At 42.8% G+C, this 13,600-nt stretch overlaps 1 protein-coding gene across 2 annotated transcripts in view; it reads left to right on the top strand.

Annotated features, from left to right (window-relative positions):
* Positions 1 to 12,140, top strand: part of SV2B (synaptic vesicle glycoprotein 2B) — a 192,222-nt gene extending 180,082 nt beyond the window's left edge. For both annotated transcript variants that reach the window (XM_011947396.1, XM_011947397.1), the window contains 3 exons: positions 671 to 871; positions 6,205 to 6,364; positions 9,081 to 12,140. In XM_011947396.1, the coding sequence (XP_011802786.1) occupies positions 671 to 871; positions 6,205 to 6,364; positions 9,081 to 9,264 (545 nt within the window). In that variant the 3' untranslated portion in view covers positions 9,265 to 12,140. The remainder of the gene's footprint in view (positions 1 to 670; positions 872 to 6,204; positions 6,365 to 9,080) is intronic.
* Positions 12,141 to 13,600: the final 1,460 nt, after the last annotated feature.

Here is a 13,600-nt window from a genome sequence, read left to right on the forward strand (position 1 = left end):
GTCTCGATCTCCTGACCTCGTGATCCGCCCGTCTCGGCCTCCCAAAGTGCTGGGATTACAAGCTTGAGCCACCGCGCCCGGCCTCTTTTCTTTTTTTTTTAAGACAAAGTCTCCCTCTTTTGCCCAGGCTGGAGTGCAGTGGCATGACCAAGGCTCAATGTAGCCTTGACCTCCTGGGCTCAAGTGATCCTCCTGCCTCAGGTGCCAGAGTATCTGGGACTACAGGCACATACCACCCCACCTAGCTAATTTAAAAGAAAAATTTATTTATTTATTTATTTATTGTAGAGATAAGATCTCACTATGTTGCCCAGGCTGGTCCTGAACTCCTGAGCTCAAGTGAACCTCCTACCTCGGCCTCCTAAAGTGCTTGTATTACAGATGTGAGCCACTACACCTGGCTGAGAGGATGTATTTTTAAGTCTCTCAGTGTTAGTTTAATTCCCCCTTGCTTTTAGGAACTTGAACAGGTCATTATATTTTTGAAAGTTTCTCTATTCATCCATACCTTGATGACATGACCACACATTACCTTGACTTTGAGGCTGTCTGACTGGCAAAGGCTACCACAGCCTGCCTACAGGAGGGGGCAGACTTCATCCCTGCCTCTGCCTTTCTCTCTCCAGCTCCCTTGCACTTACGTGAACCGAAGGTTTCCTTCTCTCCCTAGACCTCTACGAGCATAAGTTCATCAACTGTCGGTTTATCAACTCCACCTTTCTGGAGCAGAAGGAGGGCTGCCACATGGACTTGGAGCAAGATAATGACTTCCTGATTTACCTCGTCAGCTTCCTGGGCAGCCTGTCTGTCTTACCCGGAAACATCATTTCTGCCCTACTCATGGATAGAATCGGAAGGCTCAAGATGATTGGTGAGTTGTCAGCAGGGTCACTTTTGGGCTTCAACACGCTGGGGCAGTGGCTTTCAAGTGTATTAAAACAGGGAAATTTTCCCTTTTATTAAGTAATTATTGCACAATAAACCCAACAAGTAAGATCACACATGGAGCTATAGAGCCAAGGATGTGTGCCTATAGAAAACTCCAGAGCTCCTTGGAAATAGTCAAGAATCTTTGGTGTAGTCGAGGGATTTTTGTTCATTTCCTGACAGAGAAATTCTGTGACAGTCATTTTATCTATTAGCACTTCAATAAGGGTAGTAATAATATCCACCCTGCCTCTTCATCAGATTATTGTCAGAAAAATATATAAAATGGTCCTGGATGATGGTTTGATGGTTGAAGGTAAACTGTATTACTTTTATTATTTAATAGCAATACCACTTTAGACTTTGGAGTTGGACAGAGCCATGTTGAAGACATCACCGAAAGGCTGTTTGACCTTGAATGTGTTCCTTGGCTTCTCTGGACCTCAGTTTCTTTATTTATAAGAGAATGATTTCCACATCTAGCTGGTAGGATTTTGTGAGAATTGAACATAAGGTACCTGTAATACTTGGCACATTGTAGGTTCTCAAAAATGGTAGCTATATTCATGTATGCCTTGCCTCATTCCATTGGGACTTGCAGCAATTTATTACAGAAACACATGCTATGAATGGTAAACAAGAAGCAAAATGTACACATTGAGGACCAGGGAAAATGTACATTAGAATATGAGTCAAGGCCAGGGGTGGGGAAGTGGACAACATGTTATTAATAAACATGCCATTAGGGACCTGCCTTAGGGAGGTCGTTGATTAGGAAAGTTAATACGAAGATTCCTAGCAGCAACGTGCAGAAGGAGACAAAATAAATCATAAAGTCATTTTGTTGGAGAAGAGGAAATTGATCAGGTCTTCATGGAAAGGAATTCTTTTCCTGGTATTTGGCTCGTACTGAATATCACTATTATAAATAGTAGCATGCATATTCAGCGTGGTGAGCATGAGAAGTGCCTGTGACTTCAGCTTTTTAATCTCATGGTGAGGGTGGAGTCATCTCTTAGGTACGGCAGACTTCATGCTCTCCTCTCTTAGAGGGAGTGCCTGGTTAGTCCTGAGGCCCTATGGAGGAAGGGACAATGGCTTACTCATTTCTGTGACCCCTGTGTCCAGCACAGTGCCTGCAGTAGAGCTGACACTCAGCAATGCCGCTGAACTGACCAGAACAGATGAAGATGGCCTCTTTCCTAGGTTAGCTCCAAACACCAAGCTTTCAGCGGAAGACACTACAGGTTGTCATCTTAAAAAAACTTTGGCTGGGAGTCAGGTGGCTCCATCTCTGCCAAGATTAGCTTTATGTGTTGACCCAAGTCAACTTCTTTGAGCTTCTTTGAGCTTCCATTTCCATTGTTAAAATAATACCTCTGTTTGCCTCAATAAGATAGGGGTATGACAGCAGACATGTGACACTTCTGCCATTTGTCACCAGCCTTATGAGTCCCAGAGTTTACCAGTGGAGTCTCTGGTCTGTTCATGAAACAGCTGAGGAAGTTTTGGGGGAGGCAGGGTTATAAGGATGGGGTGGGTGCCCATGTGGAGGAGAATGTCCCACCACCTAACGACCTGCCACATGCTCCCTCATGGAAGTGGAGTGGGGGTGGTGTGGCTGGGCACAGGGGCAGGCGGAATGGTGAGACAGCAGACATCCTTTCCCTCACCACTGAAGCCCTTCTTATAGTGAATACATCACAGATCAAAACAATTCCTATAATGCTAAATAAAGGCATGCTCTCCAGTGAGAGATCTAGAACTAATATTTAATCATTCCTTATAGCCTACTCTCTTGTGAATGTCTCTGTTTTGTTTCTGAGCTAGAGGCAAGTTTGTTAAGAGCTCAGACAGGGCCTTCTTTGTCTCTCTACCCTCCAGTCTTTAGTAAAAGGCCTGACGTGCAGTGGGTCGACTGTAATATTGGCAGTGCATGGTAAAGATGAGGTGCTCAATTAATACCTATTTCACTAGGATATGGGATGTGGGAGAACCACTTTGAAATAGCCCTATCCCGAGCTCTCAGACTAACCCCGCTAGAAAATCTGCAAGCACATTTTTGTTCTGTTTAATCTGCTGGGCTCTTTGTAGTGTGCAAGTCATTTCTTATTATCAGTGGAGTAGAAGTTTTCCTGATTAGGCTGTTACCCACTCATTTATTCATTCAGTAACATTTATTTATACAGTACTTATTCTCTCAAGGCTGGGTGGGAGGCAATGGGAATGCAACAGTAATTGAAACAGACAATATCCCCGTGCTTATGGTGCAAATGATCTGTTGGGAGAGGCAGACTTCAACTAGAAATTTCATTTACCTCAACACTATGACATGCTTATTATTATTGAATATTATTAATGTTGAACATGTGTTCAATATTAACGCATTGAACCCTCACGATGACCCTATGAGGTAGGCACTAATTTAATCAACATTTTAGAGATGGGGACAGTGAAACAGCTCACAGAAAGGTGAAGCAACTCACTCATGGTCACACAGGTAGTACGTAAGCTGGCATTTGCACCCAGGCCTCCCAATTACAAGAGGAATAAGAATTATAGAAATGGAAGTACACTGGGCCCTGGGAACTTATAGCAGGAACACCTAACAGAGTTGAAGGATCAGGGAAGGCCTCCCTGAGTATTAGCTGATTTGTCAGATGATCATGTTTTGTGGTTATCAAGTGTTTGCCAGCATTTACTGTAAGCCAAGCCCTGTGGCTGGCCCCTCTGAGGGATGTATGGATGTAGAGGGTATTGTCTTCAGAGCACATGGGGTCCTAGGCATGCCAGTTTCCCTTGTTCTAGTTCTCTCCTAGCTTTTGGAAAAAGGTTACCAGGCACCTGCTCACAGCCCTACCGCTTCCCAGAGTGGGCAGGATCCAGTTGCGCAGTTATCATTTCCTAGTTCATCAGCAAGGATTGGCACTAGTCTTGCAGCCCCAGGTCTGAGGGTGACACTCCGGGCTGAGGCCCATCCCTGGGGAGGTGTTTCTTATTGAGGCCAGGTCGGTCTCTGGCTTCTTGCCAACTGGAATATCTTCCTCCTGCAGGGTCCTGGTGCCTGGTGGGGCACTCGTGCCCTGTGTCCCGATTGGTTGTTTGAGACCTGCTTCCTTCCCACCTTTCTGTTCACCCTATTTCCACCTCATCACCAGTCACTCTCCTGGGCTGCAACCTGTTTTGCCATGCTCTGCATCCACCTTGGACTTGGAGCTTGCATACCAAGTTCCTCCGGGCTGAACTGACTGGATTTGGGCAGCATTTGACAGTCTTCTTTGGATGGGATCTCCTATTAGCTCTATAAGGGCTGTGCTGCTCATTTTCTGTTCACTCCCATCCCCACCCCAGAGATCTGAGCTGCACTTCTCCACCCTGCTGGGAGCCCTGGGAGGCTAACCTCATGGACTGCATACTTAGATTCCTGGAGGGAAAAAGGGATTCACCCCAGATAGTTCTAGTAAGGAAACCTTACTCATAGGACTTTTAGAGGTGTGGGCAGGGTTGTGGAAACAAATAAGGCAGGTGAGGCACCCAGACACTAGCAAAAGTGAGAAGCAGTTACCACCTCTATGGCTATGAGGACAAGGAGGGGCAGTTGCACTCACAGAGCTCCGTGGGGGCTGGGACCATGGAGCAAGAGCTACCTGGGAGGAACTGGGGTCTTGGAGGGATGCAGCCATTGCCAGAAAGGGCCTTCTACCCCAGGGGAGGAGTTGGGAAGAGGTACTCCAGCCACTTTCCCCTCTCAACTGATAAGAAAGTCCATGGGGTTAGTGGGTAGAGGGTATTGTTCACAGAGCACCTGTATAGAGTACAGAGTATAGAGTAGGGCTGAAAAGGGCAGGTCAGATCTCTGGTGGGGATTCGGGTAAATTCAGAATAGCACCGTCTTTCTTCAGGTTTCCCTTCAGTAGCCCATGTACAGGTGTGTTCTCACCAGGTTATAAGCTCCATGAGAATGGATTTTTTTAAATTATGTTTTTATTTTCAATGGATAAATTACAATTGTGTATTTTTATGGGGTACGATGTGATATTTTGATGCATATATATGATGTGGAATGATTAAGTCAAGCTAATTAACATATCCATCACCACACATATATATGTTTTGTGGTGAGAATATTTGAAATTTACTCTCAGCAATTTTGAAATATACAATACATTGTTAGTAACTGTAGTCACCATGCTATGTGGTAGATCTCGAAAAGTGAGATGATGCAGATGTTTCTGTGCCTGGCTTACCCCATGGACTGTATCTAGCATCCTGCCTTCCAGGTTCATCCATGTTGTCATGAATGGCAGAATTCCTTTCTCTTTTCTTTTCTTTTCTTTTTCTTTTCTTTTCCTACCTTCCTCTGTCTCCCTTCCTTCATTCTTTCCTTCCTTCTTTTCTTCCTTCCTTCCCTCCCTCCTTCTTTCCTTCTTTTTCGCCTCTTTTTTTGACAGCATCTTGCTCTGTCACCAGGTTGGAGTGCAGTGGTACCATCTCGGCTCACTGCAACCTCTGCCTCCCTGCTTCAAATAATTCTCATGCCTCAGCCTCCCAAGTAGCTGGGATTACAGGTGTGCACCACCGAGTCTGGCTACTTTTTGTATTTTTCGTAGAGACAGGGTTTCACCATGTTGGTCAGGCTGGTCTTGAACTCCTGACCTCAAGTGATCCACCCACCTTGGCCTCCTGAAGTACTGGGATTACAGGCGTGAGCCACTGTGACTGCCAGAATTCCTTTCTTTTTAATGTCTGAATAGTATCACATAAAGCCACATTTTCTTTATCCACTCATCTGTTGATGGCCACTTAGGTTGACTCCATATTTTGACTATTGTGAATATTGCTGCATTGAACAAGAGGCATAGATCTCTTTGAAATCCTGGTTTCAAATCAAGACTGAGGTTTTGTTTTTGTTTTTTGGCTGATACTGATATAGCTCAAGCACCTAGAACAATGTCTGGTACATAATAGATTCTCAATAAATGCCCCTATCTGCCCTGTCCCGTCATTCTGAGCTGGGCAGCACCTTAGTGTGGTGACTTCAGAAGCCTTCCTAAGTCTGGTGATCCGACCCACGCAGAGGGCTCTAATGCCATGGCTGGGGTGCCATGGGAGGGTTCCAGCTGTGCTCTCTCTGTGTGGAGGATGAACCTAATACTTCAGGCAGCCTTGGCTTCAGGTGTACCAGTGAGGGCGGGAGATGAGACGAGAACTGTGAGTGATAGCCCTGTGCAAGACACAGGCCTCATATTTCTTTTTGACCTTGAACTCCCTCTGCAGGTGGCTCCATGTTAATCTCTGCAGTCTGCTGCTTCTTCCTGTTTTTTGGCAACAGCGAGTCTGCGATGATCGGCTGGCAGTGCCTGTTCTGTGGGACAAGCATTGCGGCCTGGAATGCTCTGGATGTGATCACAGTGGAGCTGTATCCCACCAACCAGAGGTCAGTTCTTCCACGGGCTTTCCTCAGGGACTTGTTTGGGTTTCTTTGGTCAGAAGTCTACCTGCTCCCTGCATCTCATGCTGTGCATGGCCATCATGGTCTTTCTGCTGTTCCATGAAACAAACGTCTCTTACGTTGAGCTTCTCCTGCATGGGGGATGGCATAGACCTGAAAGTTGGCAGGCTAGGGCTTGATAAGGTTGGAAGGATAGCAAGAAGCAAAGGATGGGAGCAGTCTATGTCCAGGAGAAGGAAATAAGAGTGAAAAGTTGGCAAAACCATACGTGTCATGTAATCCACAAGAGAGAACAGACCTGCCAATGGGAGATAAGGCAAAAAAGTGAAGAACTGGAATAGCACAGGGGCAGGGAGATAAATAAAACTCAGGAGGCAGCATGTAGTCCAGGGAATCTGCAGAGAATGTGGCAGGGAGGCCCAGGGGTTACTTTTATTTTGCACAGGTCATATATGGGAAGAGGCCTGGTTTAAAGGCATAGGGTGAAAGTCATTACTTAGTAATTGTTTTTCTTCATGGAGGGGAAATTGTGAATTTTAAGGAGAGAAGATAAGAGGCCATGTGTTCAAAAAGGAATGTGAAATGGTAAGGAAGGTGGGTAAATTAAATTCTGCAAAAACCTTAGTGATATTTCCAAAATTGGCGACAGAGATAACTAAGGATATATTGGGATATAGATAACTAAGGAAGAGCACAATGTGTCACATCTGGAGCCCCTCTCATTTGAGTCAAAGAACTGCTAAGTTTTACACAAAATAACAGGAGGACAAATGATTATTATTTGAATATGATGTGATTTTACATCTAGGAAACCTAAGAGAATTAACTAATGAGACTATTAGAGAGAAAAAGACAATTTGGTCAGGTGGTCAGTAATAAAACTAAATTATGTATAGGTTTTAAAATATATTGAAAAAGTTAAAGATGCAATTCAAATCCATTTAATAGCAGCAGACATCATAAAATAATTAGGGATCAACTTGACAAGTGAAACACTTAAATGAAGAAAACCATAAAGCTTTACTAAGAGATATTTTAAAAAGACACATAAGAGAAGATAAATATATGCCAGCTCAGTGACTTGGGAGGCCGAGGCAAAAGGATTGCTTGAAGGCAGGAGTTTGAGATCAGCCTGGGCAATATAGTGAGATCCCATCTCTACAAAATATATTAGAAAATTAGCCAGGCATAGTGGCATGTGCCTGTAGTCCTAACTACTCAGGAGGCTGAGGGGGAGAGCTGCTAGAGCCCTGGGGGTTCAAGGTTATAGTGAGCTAGGATCACAACACTGCACACCAGCCTGGGTGACAGAGACAGACCCTGTCTCAGAAAATGTATATATTTATGGATTATATATTTATATATAATTATGATAATATATATAATTAATAGCACATAATTAGCATATTTTTATTATAGATAAATAAATGTATATATATTTAAGAGACAAGATATACCTAATTTTGGATAAGAAGATTCAATCTTACAAAAATGTCAAATTGTATTTAGTTTTTTTCTAACATAAAAGAGTTCATTCAAAATTCAACAAGTTTTTCCCCCCCCCTGGGAACTTGAAAAAAGTTTAATTTAAAAAGTACATATGTTAGAAGATCCAAGAAAATACAAAAACAAAAATACTAAGACAAACAAACGAAAAAGACTGGATTGGTGATGATAAAGCTACAGTGTGGTACAGTTATAGACAAAAATGAAAGAGTTTTAAGTACAAAAATATACCCACTTTCTTAATAAACTTGTGGTACGAGAAAGAAACGTTTTATTTCACTCGGGGGGAGGTAGTATTGGGGATATTGCCTCTGCATACAGATGAGGTCATGAAAGAATAAATGATTAGCAGTAGTTCTCACTGGAAAGTGGGATTGAAAGATCATAATTAGGATTAGGTTTTGCTGTGGCTGACAGAAACCTCAAATACATTGCTGTGGTCTTGAGAAGGTTAAGCATTGCATTTTTTCTTTCCTGAAAAAGTCTAGAGTGGGTGATGCAGGCTCTTTCTATCTCATTGTTTTTCATTGCATGGACTCACCATGGTCCAAAATGAAACCATCTGTGTTCCATCATGAAGCAGGGTAAGGAAAAGAATGAAGGGGAACAGAGCAAAAGACCCACCCACAACGTCCCTTAAGGAAGCTTCTTGGAAACTGCTGCTACTTTCACTTACATCCCATTGGCCAAAACTGAGTCACATGGCCATTCTCAGCAGCAAATGAGTCTGGGAAATGTAGTCCTACATTTGGGGAAATGCTATTTGGGGGCAACTGGCAGTCTCTGCTTCAGGAGGGTTGAGAATGTTAAAAGGGGGAACACTTACATTTTCTGCTTTGCATACTTCTTCATCCTTTCAGGATTTCCATAGTAAGCATGTAGTACCTGTAAAAATTTTTTAAATAGATATCTTTGAAAAAAAAAAAAACAAAAAAGAAAAACACTTGGAGAAAATGCTTCAAAATGTTAACAGAGGTGATTGTCTCTCAGTGAAGAGGTTAGATATCCATGCATATTTATATTATTCTATATTTACAAATTTGACTACAATGAGAATGTGTTATTTTTATATTTAGGAAAAAAAAATTCCCTTGTACCCCTCTTCCCCCTGCAATAAGGAAAAGAGAGATTCCAGTCCTGTTCATCTAATGAGGTTCAGAATGTCAGAATTATTTCCATTCCTCTTCTTTTACAGAGCAACAGCCTTTGGCATTCTCAATGGATTATGCAAATTTGGCGCCATCCTGGGAAACACCATATTTGCTTCTTTTGTTGGGATAACCAAAGTGGTCCCCATCCTTCTGGCTGCTGCTTCTCTGGTTGGGGGTGGCCTGATTGCCCTTCGACTACCAGAGACTCGAGAACAGGTCCTGATGTGAACCACGTATGGGAAAAGGAAAGGTCAAGAGAATCTTGTCCAGGACACTAAAATGCATCCACACTTCCTGCCTATCACGGTCCAGAGGGCACCTCGGATAACACGCGAGGAGAAGTTGACTTTGTGACCCCTAGTTTAGGACCCACTTCAGCTGTCAATATGTTTGTAACTCAGGTGACTGTTTTGGGGGTGCCCTGAGCCACCCTTAGAATCACAGAGCTGCGTGTTTAACTTCAGGTCTTCCCAGTCCAAGGCAGGGAGAGGATTCTCCAGTGAGTGCACACACTATGCGAGGAGTAAGCATTTCTCTAAGTCAAGTGCAAGGACTTACTTGCATTTCAAAAGGAATTAGAGGGTAAGAAATACCCAAGCTCCTCCATAAAGCTCCTTGGAGCCCAACAACTTAACAAATCAACTTGGCTGGAAGTTAGAGTCATTATATGAAGATTGGGCTGGAAGTACAGGATACATATATTTTTGCATTTAAAAGTATCACCTATCATATTTTCCACTCGAATACTGGCATGGTAGCATTGAGAATACTCTGATCTGGAAAGCCAAATATTTGAGCAACATCTGTAGAGATCTACTTTTCTCCTAAGTCTCCTAGGCTTTCCATGATAATTAGGTGATACATTTAAGAAGGATATTTATTTCTGTTTTGCTCTATTCAAAGAAATTGAATGGGTTAGGTATTCTGTAAACTAAGTTTGTATATAACTTTATTTGGGTTTAATTTCCACAACTGGTATCTGCAAATATTGCCAGCATTTTGGCCATATTTTGGGAGAACTTGGTGTTTGAGGTCCCAGGAAATGAGGTCTGATCAAATGAAATGCAAGCACAATTTCTTACAGCCATTTAACTTTCTGCTGGGAGGATGTACTTAACAAACTCACGTTGTCCAGTCCACTTAATCCAGGTACTTTCTTTGTGCAGTTGGAGTGAGTAGTTACTTCTCTCTCTTACACAGATGACTTGTGAAACTCAAGCTTACCATCTTCAGTGCTGGTATTTTACTTTGCCACTCACCCCAAAACAACGTGAGATGTGTTCGGTGGCCTCTGGTACTCTTTCTGGCAAGAATCAAACAACATGGGGACTGAGGGAGGGATGCGGAAGTGTAGCCACAGTTCTTCCAAGTGTAAATACTTTTTGTTTGTTCTAGCGGTAAAATGCAAATGCAATCCATATTTGTTAGAATGGTCGGGTCTCATGAGAAAATCTATGCTATGTGTCCAGGGTTTTTGAAACAGAGTCCATTGGAGTGGGAGTTAGGGAGTGTAGTGGATGCCAAATATGTCTTTCTTCAGTGCTTAAGAGAACTCTTTCCTGAAATCCAGCTTTGAACATAAACAGGGGTGTGAGTTGGGGGAGGAGCCTAGGACAAACCTGTCTGATGAAGGTCAGCAATAGACTGAAGTCTTGACTGCATGGAAGAGGAACAACATCAGAAGTGTCTGACAATGGAGGGGACAATGAGCTATGCACAACCGCCAGTGGAGGTGAACTTGAACCTGCCCAGGCCGAATGAACATCAGCCTGCGAGAACTAGTTCTTTGAATTGATTTGCAATGCTCTCAATGGCTACAAAGTGCCACATTTTCCCTGTCAGAGATCTCCAAAAATTTCAAACAGAATAATAATGGCGCATCGAGTGTTTTCTCAGTTTTGGAGAAATGCTTAGGTCCTATGATAGCTTCGGGACATCTTTCTGTAATTTTCCTCAATTAACGGGTTGGTAGAGGTAAATCTTATGACGCCTTTCCACTGTCGATTTGTGATCAGTTTTAATGGTTAAAATGTTTACTCTCCTTCTGTCAACCCTCACCTTTTTATTTACACCCCTTCCTTTTTTTCTGTACAGGAAGAGAAGACATATCGACTCTGACTGGACACCCTGATTCCTCCAAATATATATACCACTGTGTATTAATCTTTCTCTCAGTGTTTTATAGGGGTACCTAACATAATGCTGTGTCAATAATGAAAGGCTTGATGTAATATAGCTGTAATTTACCTTCCATATGAATGCAGTGGTTAGGTTCATAAAAGAGAATTGTGTGAGTCTGGGATTACCACATCTAAAACATTATTCTTTAATGGGATAATACAATTCATTGAACAGCTACCACTTAAAGAATTTGCAGGACAGTTAGAGCCTGCATTTCTAGTTAAGATGGATCTTGTAAATTTAAAATCGGATTAACTTTTGAGTGTTGGGGTGGCTGCAATAATTTGGGGGCTAACTCCATTTGGTTTCCAAGCTGTCACTTCTGCATTATCTTTACGGGTCTTTAAACCAGCCACCTAACCAATCAAGGGCAATTCCCATCTGATCTATCACTCAGGCCTTTGTAAAGAGTGCAGCCAAGCTCTGCAGACTTTTCTCATGAAGGATTGTCTAGCACGAGTACCTGGCTACTTAAATGCTGTCACTCCTGCTGAGATAAATGCGTCTTTAAAAATAGTCTCTGTGGCAGGTCACTGGGGGACAATGTACAGCATCTGGCCATCCACTTCTTTTTCATTTCATGTTCTACCCCAAGAGACTCCCGATGTCGACTGTGGAGGGTTAAAAGGATGAGGTTCTCCTTTGTTTAACAAATCTGTTCACAGCTCATGATGATGTATTTTATGATGCCAAGCTTGGAGATAGTTGCTTTCCGTAGTCCCAACTGTATTGTGTTATCTCCTGATAGTGATTTTTGATCTTTTGTTTTATTAAAAATAATTAGTGAAAGAGGTGTGCCTATCTGTGAAGTCTGTAGTACCTTATCCTGAAGTTATGTAACAAATAACCCCCAACTCCAGCGTTCCCTGCTACCTTGTGCTCATTAAAACTAAATAATAAAAATAACTGTAAGAAAACCTTAAGAACTGGGGTTAGAGATTATTTTCAGGCACTAGGGTCTCTTCTGTATTCCTAAATTGATTGAATCAGCAGGGAGAAACATCGAGAATTGCTTCCTTCAACTTTTTGTTTTGCATCATGGGGACCTCAAGAGATTAAATGATGTGGCCCAGGTTACATGTAATGTGAGGAGAGGGTGACAAGGCCTAAGGTGATGCTCTTGTGACAATTCTGGGGAAGCCTGCAATTTGAGGAATGGGACAATGTGACACACATTCTCTGTTCCCTGAGACCATTCATTGACTATTCCCTTGGTGGCTTTACTAGAATGAGAGGAAGCATCAGTTTAAACAAAAAGATTAGTATTCATTCATTCATCCATTCATTCATTCATTCATTCAGCAAATCCTTATTGAGCCCTGACTGTGGGCCAGTCCCTGTGCCAAGTCCTGGGGACACACTGATGAAACAACTGGTCACAGTTTCTGCCTCCTACCTCATTCCACTTACAGGGAGTAGGCAAGACGGATATTAAATTGGCCATAAACACTGAGGACAATGACCTTACAATCCGCAAAATGCACCTTTCGTTTGTAAAAAGATTGCTACTACTTTACTTGTCAGCTGTGGATTTCCAAATGTGGTGGCTCCTCTTTTTTTTTTTTTTTTTCTTTGAGGAGTGTACCATTTTTTTATCTTTATAAATTAGGTAAGGGAAATGATGCACTTGCCTGTTTGCTACAGACCTAATCGATTTTTATCTAATCAGTTTTACAGAAACTGTTACATGGAAGAAGAGATAGGGGCTAGGAATGCAAGAGGGACATTGGTGAGTGGGGTAAGAATCCCAGTAGCCCTGGGAAAGGTGTCTCCACTTCCACATCTGGCTTTTCTAGGAGGCATCTGTGCTAAATGACCTGGGATTGTGTTGGGTGGCATACGACTGAAAGTTCAAAGAAACCAATTTATAATAAGTTTACAGTTTAGGAAAAAGAATTCCCTTTCACCCCTCATCCACCTGTAATAAAGAAAAGAAAGAGCCCAGTATCACCTAATTATCGTGGAAATTATTTTACTCTCATATGAAGGGAATCTGGAGGAAGGAAAGCCAGGGCTGGTGTGGCTGCCTTTTGATCCCTGGGAGCACACTCCTGCCTTCAGACTCTTTGATCTTGAGTGCACAGTTTCCATCACTGAGGCTGCCTCATGAGCTAAGATGGCTGTTGAAGCACTGATTCTCGCATCCACATTTCAGGCAGGAAGCAGAAGGAAGAGCAATGGGCAAAGGGGCTGTGCCTTGCAGCCGAGCCAGCCTCCCTTTGCTGCAGAGGAGGCAGGGAAATGTGGTATTTACTGGGAACATTGCTGCCCCTCCTCCAAATTGAGGGTCTTGGCTCCAAGGATGAAAGCCGGAAAGGATAGGTGGATCAGTGCTTCTTAAACGTTTGCATGCATCAGAATCACCCAGAAAGATGTTAAAACT

The sequence above is a fragment of the Colobus angolensis genome, unplaced genomic scaffold (genome assembly GCF_000951035.1).
Source record: "Colobus angolensis palliatus isolate OR3802 unplaced genomic scaffold, Cang.pa_1.0 Scaffold264, whole genome shotgun sequence".
NCBI classification, from domain to species: Eukaryota; Metazoa; Chordata; class Mammalia; order Primates; family Cercopithecidae; genus Colobus; species Colobus angolensis.